The following is an 11,270-nucleotide window of genomic DNA, read 5'->3' on the forward strand; positions in this document are numbered from 1 at the left end:
GAGGGGAGGTGAGTCTTGGTTGGCCCTTCCTTGTGGTCCCACTTTGTGTCCCCCCTATGTGCCAGCTGCCCCCAGACCCTCAGCAAACTGCAGTGCTGTTCTGAGTCCCAGTGCCCACCTGAAGAAAAGACTAACAGCCTCATTTACCGATTTCTTTTTATTCCTCAACAATCCTGAGTGAGGTGTTATGATTCCCATTTTGCAGATGAGTAGACTGAGTCACAGAGAGGTTAAGGCACATGATTAAGGCCAAACAGATAGGAAGAGACTAAATAGATTCAAACTGAAGTCCAAACTGGCCCCTGAGCCTTAGCTCTTATATGCTCTGCTGGGCTTCCTAGAGAGAAGGCCCTGCTCTACTTTCCACAGGACTCCCATGCCTTCACCAGAGGCTGGAAGGCCTTCCAGAGGGCGGGCAGCTGGGCACACAGTGTGCCCCCACCCCGGTGCTCCTCTCTTTTGTTCCGATTCATGTCACCCACACAGGCCCAGGGCCTTTCTGGGGCTACACACCACTTGGAATGGTCTTCTGTGGCATTGAAGGTTGGCCCAGCTAGCCCAGGGAAGGCTGTCTGGGTCACGTCCAGTACATGCTGGACCCCAGAGCAGTTGGAGGGCAGGATGCCAGAAGATCTTTGCCAGAACTGGACCTGTAGGTCACTGCCAAGGGCTTCCACCAACCAGCCAGAGTACAGGTCTGCAGAAGATGGAAAGAGGACATGGACAGGGTCAGGATCACTGCTAGGGATTCCCTAGGCCACTTCCCATCTCTGAGCTGTTTCCTCAGTTATCAATCCCTGGCAATCTGGGGGATTATAACATTAAGACTAACAGCCCTTAGTAAATGCTTTATATGCATCATGCCACTCAACAGCCCTTTAAAGTTGATACCATTATTCCCATTTTTCAAAAAGGTAAGTTGAGGCCCTGGTTAAATCGTGTATCACACAGCCAGAAACCAATATTTGAACACAGGTATATTGGTTTTTTACCTCTCATGTGATTATGACTCCAAGGTGTTCTAGTCTCTAACCATGACCTGCCCTCAGCCATGGACACACCAGACACCCCCTCTGCAGAAAAAGTTCTCCAACTGTCAACCTCAAGGCTCACCATCTCCAAAGTTTCCAAATTTGGCAAAGCTCTGGAACACGTGTCCTTTGTTTGATGTGAGTGTCACACTGCTGTTCCATGGTCCCTGGCGAACATGATGGCCCTTGACTACCTCCTCCAGGTGGGGGAATTTCTGGGCGAAGTCCCCTTCCAGCCTATGGTCATACACGAGGGGATAGGTGTAGGTCAGCTGTCTGCCTGGAGGGCAAGGGGAGAAGAAAACGAGGGACTGTTCCAAGATTCTAGCCTGGGAATCAGGGACTCACCCTGCCTCCCCGTCTCCACTCACTGATATCCAGGAACTGGGTGAGAGGAAAAGATACACAGATCAGGGTCTGCCCATAGTTCCGGGCACTAGGAGGCCAGCTGTACGCAGCAGAGGAGGCAGGTGGAGGGAAGTTCGGAACACTGTGGATCAACCAGAAGCCCCCTTCTTGGTCCAGGAGCAGCACACCTGAACCAGAAACTGGAGATCAGGGGGACTGCTTGAGGCATCCCAGCGAGCACATGTGCAACCCAGGAACACTCAGTCTGTAGGGGGCCCTGGACCACAGGACCAGTGGGCAGTGTCAGAACCACCGCTGAGCTCAGTTTCCACAGCCATCGATTCTCATAGTCCAGAGGAAGGACAGTGTTGATTTAAAATAAGGAAACAGATGGCTAGGGCCTGACAGAGCAGCCCACCCTCACCCCCCTGGCAACTCATGGGTTAGCTGGGGGAAATGCACAGGGAAACCAGAACTCTTCCCCAGTCCCCAGTCTGGCCTCACCCTTCGTGTGCCCACGGCTGGAAGAGTCCTGAGACCCGCTGGATTGAGGCGGTTGGTCATTGTAGAGTAGAAAGGCGAGCTGGGGATGATGGACAGGGGCAACTTGAAGGTTCCCCCAAGTCGGGCCCACCCTAGAGTCCCACCCCTGGTTCCGCCGGGGGCGTCTTCACCTGGCTGGTGGTGTTTCGGTACAGCGGCAGCAGGCTGCGGCCCACGGCCCCCGTGGAGCTGCTGATGAGCCCCGCACCGTCGCGCCAGCCCCCTGAGTCTTCGTCTAAGTACTTGTACCGCAGCCCCCTCTGCGCCGCATCTCCGGGCCCTGTGTGGGCCGGCAGCTTGTAGACGACGAACCTGGAGGTTAGGAAATGGACAGAATAGCGGGAGAAGAGAAGGAACCCCAGTCTTCACCTAGGAACGCAGCAATCCCCAATGCGGCCCTGGAGGGACGGTCGGCTCCCGCGCACTCACCAGTCCACAGGCTGCCCCGAGTCCCCGTAGCAGGTCAGGGTCCCTACAGGGATCCAGAGCAGCGCGGCCGATAGCAGCAAACTCAGGGCGTCCATGAGCTCAGAGCTCTAGCTGGGGTCTAGAAATCTGTGTCGGGACCGCAAGGCGCAGGGTCACGAGCTGGGCCAGACGCGGCCTCTGGTGACTTTCACTTCCCCAAACCCGCCTGGGAACCCAGGCCCAGGCATCACGAGGATGGAGACTCCGCCCGCGAGGTGAGAAGCAGAAGTTTGAATAGGTAGTCAAGGATCCTCCAGAGGGCTCGGCTTTCTTCCGGACAGTCACTCCCTGCAGGCTCCGCCCCCGACCCGGCCAGCCTGGGGCCTCCTCCTGCTTCCGGCAGACTAGTTCCTGATAGGCTCCACGCTCTGGCTCGGCCCAGACACGGCCTCTCATGGCCAGGTGGTTTCCAGTGTCCGGCCTCCGGCTCTACTCCTGGCCAATCACAGCCCACGCCCCTCCAGCAGGCCCAGCCTCCGTCTCTTTCAATTCTGGCTAATCCCAATCAACACTCTTCCGCTGAACCTCGCTCCTCCCCTGGCTTCTCCGTCAGAGGTAAATTTGGATTTTTTTTTCCTTTCCTGCCTTATAGCCTGAGGTCCAACTCTTGTGATTTTTGCTCCCTTAAAGGGCGCTTGCCCTCCTGGTCCTCCCCCTTTTCATTCTGCACGTTCCCCCCAGCCCCCGCCACCGTCGCTGAGCTAGCCAAGGGGTCACTTCGGATGATGACAGGGTGAAGGATGACGGGGCTCTGGGACCCGGCTGAGGATTTTTTTTTTTTTTTGGCTGCGTTGGGTTTTCGTTGCTGCGCGTGAGCTTTACTCTAGTTGCGGTGAGCGGGAGCTACTCTTCTTTGCCGAGCGCGGGCTTCTCATTGCGATGGCTTTTCGTTGCGGGGCACCTGCTCTAGGCGTGCGGGCTTCAATAGTTGCAGCACGCAGTCTCGGTAGTTGTGGCTCGCGGGCTCTAAAGCGCGGGCTCAGTAGTTGTGGCCCTTGGGCTTAGTTGCTCCGCGGCATGTGGGATCTTCCCCCACCAGGGCTCCAACCCGTGTCCCCTGCATTGGCAGGTGGATTCTTAATCACTGTACCACTAGGGAAGCCCCCGGGGCTGAGGATTCTTAAGTGGAGGAAGGTGGTCCCTGTGAATGTCCCTGGGTTTCGAGGCAGGAGGCAGGGACAATGTAGCCTGACCTTGGGGTGGGGGAAGGACCGGCTGCAAGTGCCTGAAGAGGGTTGCCCAGTTTTAGGAGAGGAGGGTGTAGTGTGTGTATGGCTCCCCAATATCACCTCTGGGGTTAAGCTTCTTCCCAACTTCCACACCCAAAACCCACAAATTCAGACCAACACTGAAGCTTTATCTGGGAGGAGCATTTTTACGAGACCCGTAACCATTCACAGCAATGCCAGCCGCTATCTGGAGCTTCAGGAGTCACAGCGTGAAGCCTTCTTCTAGAACCAGGGTCTCTGGGAAGCCTCACCGCACAACACCTCCGTTGTCTAGGGCCACCTGTGAGCTGGCCTGATGGTCCAGCTCTCTGAGGGTCTGTCTCTTTGTCAGCAGTATCTAAGTATCCACCTGAGTCCGTTTATTTGGCGGTCTGTCTCGCTCGGTCTGCATGACCGTGTGTCTGCGGCTCCCTTTGGTCAAGGACATGTGGGAACTTCTGCTGGAGGCTCCCCCAGGTCTGTCTATGGGCCAGTCCTTGGTGGATCTGTGGGCCCAAGAGTCCAGACGAGGGTTCCTCCGAGGGAAAACCACCGTGCCTGGATCCGTTCTTGTTCTCACCCCAGTCCCCAGAAAAGGTCCAAGTGCCGGGGCGGGGCTCAGAGATGACGCTTCATGTGCAAGGCCAGATGATCCGAGCGCGAAAAAGCGCGCGAACAGAGCTGGCAGCGGAAGGGACGCTGACCGGTGTGCTTTCGGTAGTGACGGGTCAGCTCGTCGGAGCGCGCGAACCTCCAGCCACAGCCGTCCCACGTGCAGGCGTATGGCTTCTCCCCTGGGGGGGACGAGGAAGCCTTGAGAGCCACTGTCCCCCACACCTGGTCCCAGAGTCCTCCCTCCTAGCCTTGGCCGAGACTAGGGTGAGGCAAGTGAGGCGCCTAGGTCGTGACGTTTAAGGAGGCACTCACTCTCGGGGAGGGTCTGAATCTGTACCCAGGACCGGCCCCTGCTACCCCGACCCTTCTTCTTCTGTGCCTGCTGGCGCCAGGCCCCTTTTCACTTCCTGGTCACAAGTCGCGCCCTCTACACTACTAGCCCTACTTCCTGTGCCCGGTACCCTGCCCCTGCGTCCTAATGCCGCCACAATCTTCGTCCTTTGGCACTGCCCCTATGTCCCAGCCCCTCCTTTGCACCAGGGGACCCTCAAGCTGCTGCCCAATCCTGTCCCTGGCCTTGGCCCTTGAGCCCCGAAATCCACCTGGTGTTCCAGGCCCTGTCCCCAGTGATCATGCTCTCCCCCTGCTAGACGTGGCCCCTCCTCCCTGCGTTCCTGGACGGGTCTGTACACGTGGCCCCATCCTCTGAGCGGACCCCTATGCATAGGCCTCATTCCTCCTCCTCCCCGCCTCTGTTCCACGTCCCCTCCCCTGTCTTTGGCTTCTCGGGACCCGGCTTCTTCTATGCCTACCCTCCTGTATTTCCCAGCCATTTCCCTTTGCTCTCCAGGATCTGCCTCTGCGTCCGGGCCCCTGAAACTAACTCTCCTGAGCTCCAGCACGCCCCCTACAGTCTAACCAAGCAACCCACTCTGTATACTCCTGGCTACCACCCCAGAACACCTAACTCCGTTCCCGCTTGCCCCAAAACTGAACCCTGGGTCTTTGGCCCCGCCCCTGGTATTTCGAGCTGTCCTCTCCCCGCAGTCCCTCCTCTAGCCCCGGCCCCTACACATCTTGCCTGGCTTTCTGCTCTTCGGCCCGTCCCTGGCCCAGGTCTTAGCCCTCGGTTCCTTGAAATGCTTCCCAGGTTCTCCATGTCCTCTCTCCGTCCCCACATGCTTTCCGCACTACTTCCCATCCGGCTCCTGATGTTCCAGACTCGTCCCCAGCTCCTTCTGCCCAGCCTTTTGCTCCGAGACTTTGCTTTAGCCCCGCCCCTTGCTCCCGGTTTCCAGCTCCTCTGCAGCTCTAGGCTCCCAAGGTCCCACCCAGCCCCGCCCCTGCACCGGGCCCTGCCCCCTCACCTGTGTGCGTGCGTAGATGCGCCTTCAGGTGAGAACTCTTGGTGTAGCTCTTTCCGCAGCCCGGGTGCGTGCACGTGTGCGCAGCCTGCCTCTTGCGCGCCCACGATCGCCTGCTGCGCTTGGGTGGCGCGGCCTCCGCGGTCCCTCCTGGGTCTCCTGTGGTCCCCCCGAGTCCTGCACCCGTCGTCCCGGGCCCTAGACAACTCAGGAAGGAGTGGGGCGTGGCGGGACCGGGCGCCGGAGCCTGGAGCCCGCGGAAGAGCTGGAAGTGCCCTTGGTACTGCGGCATCGGGTACAGCGCAGGGTACCCGGACAGCAGCCCGTAGGGGGCTCCCGGCGCTGCAGGCACTGAAAGCCCCGTCCGGGGGAAATAGCTGCTGGAGGAACCCGCACCCGGTCCCGGGTACATCGGCTGCAGCGGCAGCGCCTTGTGCTCGGGGGCTGGAATCAGGGCTGGGCCCACGAAGGCATCAGGAGCCGGGGTTCGTGGGGTCGGGCGCGCCCAGCCCGGGTGCTCCTCGGGACCCAAGAGCCCAGCCACCAGCCCCGGGCCTCCCGCGTACGCGCCCAGAGTCTCGGGCGGCAGTGGGAATTGCACCCCGGAACCTTCGCCAGGCGCCAGAGCGCAAGTCTGGGGGACGCAGGTCTGGGGCGCGGTGCCCGGCTCTGGGCACGGAAAGTTGGTGAGGAGGAGATCCAGGTCCCAGGGGGTAGCCGCGTCCCTCTCATCGTCTTCGTCCTCCCCGGGCGTGTCCTCCAACTCAGGCCTCACGTGAAGGGGTGGCCCTGTGGGGTCGGGGGGGCCTGGGCCCAAGTCCTGCACCTCTTCAGAGCGCCACCACTGTGGGAGGGAGCCGGTAGCACGAAGTTTCAGTGGACACCAGGGTATCCTGCCCGGAGACGGTGGGGGCCGGATGCCCTGATGGGGGCAGACTGGCTAGAGGCTCAGTAAAGGGGTCTTGTTTGCTTGTCTGTCATGTCAGTCTGTCCCTCACATTGTCCTTCTCCCCCTCCCCCCACCACCTCAGCTCCAGAGACAGAGGTCTGTCGGTCAGGCTGGAGACAGGAGATAAGGCTTACATTATCTGGAGCCACACTCAGGCAAGGGGGAAGGGGTGGCAGAGTCAAGAATGGAAGGCTGGGGGAGGCTCAGCCTTGCCTCAGTTTCCCCCAAGAATCTTCCTCTTCTTCCCTGTCCCCCAGCAAGATTAATTCCAAGATTAATTCCTGGATGTCCCCTAGACACATCTGCCATTTCCCTCTGATATCTGGGGGTGTCTCACTGAGCCTAGATCCCTGAGTTGTTCAGTTCCCAGCCTCAGTTTTCTATGACAGAAATCGGCCCTTAGACCGAGTTCAGACCCCCGGCCTGCACTGAGGACACCCAGTGCCGACCAGGTCTCTGAATTCCAAGGCAATATTCAGACCTGATCCCCCAGCTCTGCGGCCTGGGCCCGGAACCCCTGGCAGCCCATCTAGACCCCACTGGCCCCACCTTGAGGAAGTCTTCCTGTGTGTCCAAGAAGGGGCCCAGGGTGGTCAGCGTGCTGATGGAGGGCAAGGCGGTCTCCGCTGCAGCCATGGCTGGCTGGTGCCCACCCTGGGGCTCAGGCCTCCTCTCCTTTGGCGGCCTCGTGGGCTCTGAGGCTCTGATGGCCCCTTGGAGGGCTCCTCTCTGCCCTCAGCTGATTGGCTGCAGCCCCTGATAAGGGGCAGGCAAAGGCGGGGGTCACCGTTTCTGGGGGAACAGACTTCGCCTAGGCCTGTTTGGGGCTGAGCCTTAAAGACTGAGCCTGTAGCCAAAGCCAATCAGATGTTCAGGGGCTGGGGGTTCAGGGGCTGGGGGTTCAGGGGCTGGGGGTTCAGGGGTCAGGCAAAGTGAGGCACTGGCTTCCCAAAGAAGGAGAAACTTGGAGTCTGTTCTCAGTTACCTTCCTGGAGAAGGGGTGACAGGCAGAATGGGGATTCTGGGAAGGAGCTTCAAGACCCCCTTGCCCCTGACCAGGACCTTGCAGCTCTCCCCTTCCCCATAAACAGCAGCAGCTGTGCTGATGGCGGGACTTGGCATGAGCTCCCTGCCAGGCCAAGCATTATCAGACTCCCCAGATGTTGGAGGCTGCTATCAGGTGGGGACCCAGAAGAGCCAAGGCTCTGTCCCTGGTGAGTGGGAGGACTGGGGGCTGGGAATTAACTCGGTTTTAAATTTCCTGGGTAGTGAGCTCCCAGGTCTGAGCCCAGTGGCAGGAGAGGCCCCTGCCAATCAGCCGTCACTGTCTACCGTGGACACCCCCCCAACCCAGGCGGCATTGCAGGGAGTGTAGCTGCATGGAGGCTGAGGCTGGTGCAACTAGAGCTGCTCCAGCATGATGGGGGCTGGGGAGGAGGAGGTGACTCCCTCTCCTGCGTGGCATGGGAAGGTTGGATCGGGCCATAGGAAATACCTGACCTGCAGGAGACCTGGCTGCTTCTTGATTTCTACCCCACGTGGGGGAGGGAATCTGAGGTTCTGCACCAGAGACCGTGGTACCAAGGGAGTCCAGGTGGGTGACACAGACACACATCACAGACACATAGTTCATAGTCACACACACACACACACACACACACACACACTCACACACACACACACACTCACTCACTATGCAATTACATAATGACACAAATCCCCTGGTCCCTAAGTCACACACCCCATATAGTCCCTGCACAAATACTTGTGTGTCTGTGTGTCACATAGACCATGCACAGACATACAATTCTCAGGCACAAAAACAACCATCCACTACGTTGGTTACATGATGTTACAGTCACACAATCCCTCAGACATAGAATTCATAATCAGGCGCTGACAGTCACACACACAGTCACACACACGATTTAGTCACAACCAAACAGGCACATGGAGAGTCCTGGATATATCGTCACAGAACTATAGAAGATGCAGTCACACAATCCCATCAGACACAGACGAAGCCTGAGACACAAAAGTGTAAAACACATCCACACAACCATTCACGAACACACTTTTGATGTAGTCAGGCACACAGTTATACATCAGGCACAGACATGATCACACGCTACAACCTTACATAGTCACAGCCACCTGTCTCTGATACTGTGTATAATTATTTAGTCACACAACTGAACTACTAATGCACAACCACAGGGGGCGCACCCAAACACAACCACACTAACATGAAATCAGATACCCTGGTAGTGAAAGGCATACAACCTCACCCAGATGGAGGAACATCACCAGAGCTGGTGCAGCATAAATGCATCACACAAAAAGACAAAAAATTATCATGTGCAACAAGGGTGGGGGGAGCAAAAGAGTCATGTAAAAATCAGCTTGACAGGGCTTCCCTGGTGGCACAGTGGTTGAGAGTCCGCCTGCCGATGCAGGGGACACGGGTTCGTGCCCCGGTCCGGGAAGATCCCACATGCCGTGGAGGGGCTGGGCCCGTGAGCCATGGCCGCTAAGCCTGCGCGTCCGGAGCCTGTGCTCCGCAACAGGAGAGGCCACAACAGTGAGAGGCCCGCGTACCGCAAAAAAAAAAAAAAAAAAAAAAAAAAAAAAATCAGAAAAATCAGCTCGACAAACCTACTAGGATGGCTATTAACAACAAAAAAAAAGGAAAATAACAAGTGTTGGTGAGGATGCTGAGAAATTGGAACCATCGTACACTGCTGGTGGGAATGCAGTGGTGCAGCTACTGTGGAAAACAGTTTGATGATTCTTCAATTAGTTAAACATAGAGTTACCATATGACCCAGCAATTTCACTCCTAGGTATATACCTAAGGGAACTGAAAACAGTACTGGATCAAGTATGTGTATACTAATGTTCACGGTAGCATTAGTTTCAGTTGCCAAAAGGTGGAAACAACCCAAATGTCCATTAATGGATGGATAAACAAAATGTGGTCCATCTATAGAAAGGAATATTATTCAGCTATAAAAAGTAATGAAGTTCTAATACATGTTACAACATGGATGAACCTCAAAAACATGCTATGTAAAAGAATCCAGTTACAAAATGTCACATATTATATGATTCCACGTATACGAAATATCCAGGATAGGCAAATCCACAGAGACAGAAAGATTAGTGGTTGCCAGGGGCTGGAGGGGGAGGCGGAAATGGGGAGTGACTGCTTAATGGGTATAAGGTCTCCTTTCAGGGGTGATGGAAGTGTTCTGGAACTAGATAGAGGTGGTGGTTGCACAACATTGTGAATATACTAAAAGCCACTGAACTGTACACTTTAAATGGTTCATTTTAGGGAATTTCCTGGCGGTCCAGTGGTTAGGACTCAGCACTTTCACTGCTGTGGCTGGGGTTCAGTCCCTGGTCGGGGAACCAAGATCCTGCAAGCCACACGGCACAGCCAAAAAATAAAAGTTCATTTTATGTTATGTGAATTTCACTTCAATCAAACAAAATGTTTGAAATTAGAGTGGTTTCCTGGAGAAGAAAGCAGAGTGTCTCTTGGGGAGACATCTCCATGATTTAGGATAAAGCACTAACAGGCATGTTTGGCTCTGAAAGGTGAGGCAAGAGGTTGAGGGTCAGGGGGGGAGGGGTGGACATCTGGCTGGGAGATAAGGCCTCTGGGAGCAGGTAGCCAGTACGGATGACAGACTTCCCTGGGTGGCAAGGCCTGAGCCTTAATTTGGGTTTCCTAATGTGTATGCTGTCAGCACCCTCTACGCCCCCCTACAGAGAACTCCAATATCCACAACAACTCCAGGGCAGGGAGCTTTGGTGAAAGGAAGGGATGGAAGGAGGGAGGCCATTGGTTCCTGGCGGAGGGAGGTGTCCAGAAGAATAAGAGTTATGTAGAATCCCAGACAATTCAGGGTGGTGATGGACTCCCTACTGAGTGAAGAGAGTTCAAATCATCTTATTTGGATATTAAGGGCAAGAAGGGCCCAGAAAGTGGAAGAGTCTGGACACACCCAGGCCCCAGGCACTTGGGGATATGCAGGCTAGTGATCACCTTCAGACACAGTCTCACAGTTACTCCCATCACACTCAGCCACAATGTGTGAGACAGAGCATTCTACACACAACTACCCAGACTGTTTATGTGGGAAGAGGTGTTCCTGGGTGAGCAGGGAGGGGTCTGTCCTGGGAAGCAGGAGGCCTGGTCCATTGTGACCTTGAGCAAGACCAATCTGCTTTCTGAGCCTTCCTTTCCCCAGCTGGGAAATGGACACGGTCATGGTAGATGAGTGACTTTCAGATACAGAGATGGTCAAGCATGATGCATCCAGATTCGAAAGCACACCACACAAGTGCTCACAAAAGTGATCTAGGTGAGCATAGCCACTCACTCAGCTATATACTCAAGCTCACAACCACACACAACACATAGACCAAATCACACTGACACATATATACAATCGCCCAGACATACACAAAAATATATAGTCATATTCTCACAAAGGTAACAGCCGCATCTACAGAGAAAGCCATCAAAACAGAGTCATGGGGCTTCTCTGGTGGCGCAGTGGTTAAGAATCTACCTGCCAATGCAGGGGACACGGCTTCGAGCCCTGGTCCGGGAAGATCCCACATGCGGAGCAACTAAGCCCGTGCACCACAATTACTGAGCCCGTGCTCTAGAGCCCGTGAGCCACAACTACTGAGCCTGCGTGCCACAACTACCGAAGCCCACGCGCCTAGA

General features: G+C 56.0%; 2 protein-coding genes across 2 annotated transcripts; both read right to left on the reverse strand.

Annotated features, from left to right (window-relative positions):
• Positions 1 to 142: 142 nt before the first annotated feature.
• DNASE2 (deoxyribonuclease 2, lysosomal) lies at positions 143 to 2,677 on the reverse strand. The gene is made up of 6 exons (XM_027084901.1): positions 2,352 to 2,677; positions 2,054 to 2,234; positions 1,884 to 1,962; positions 1,403 to 1,567; positions 1,114 to 1,311; positions 143 to 697 (listed from the first exon to the last, which is right to left on the reverse strand). Exons 1-6 carry the CDS (start codon positions 2,444 to 2,446, stop codon positions 357 to 359), a joined length of 1,059 nt encoding a protein of 352 aa, XP_026940702.1. The 5' UTR covers positions 2,447 to 2,677; the 3' UTR covers positions 143 to 356.
• Positions 2,678 to 3,726: 1,049 nt separating this feature from the next.
• KLF1 (KLF transcription factor 1) lies at positions 3,727 to 7,405 on the reverse strand. The gene is made up of 3 exons (XM_027084902.1): positions 7,076 to 7,405; positions 5,581 to 6,421; positions 3,727 to 4,392 (listed from the first exon to the last, which is right to left on the reverse strand). Exons 1-3 carry the CDS (start codon positions 7,160 to 7,162, stop codon positions 4,217 to 4,219), a joined length of 1,104 nt encoding a protein of 367 aa, XP_026940703.1. The 5' UTR covers positions 7,163 to 7,405; the 3' UTR covers positions 3,727 to 4,216.
• Positions 7,406 to 11,270: the final 3,865 nt, after the last annotated feature.

This window comes from Aethalodelphis obliquidens, unplaced genomic scaffold, assembly GCF_003676395.1.
Source record: "Aethalodelphis obliquidens isolate GAN/ISIS:26980383/991018 unplaced genomic scaffold, ASM367639v1 scaffold53, whole genome shotgun sequence".
Lineage (NCBI taxonomy): Eukaryota > Metazoa > Chordata > Mammalia > Artiodactyla > Delphinidae > Aethalodelphis > Aethalodelphis obliquidens.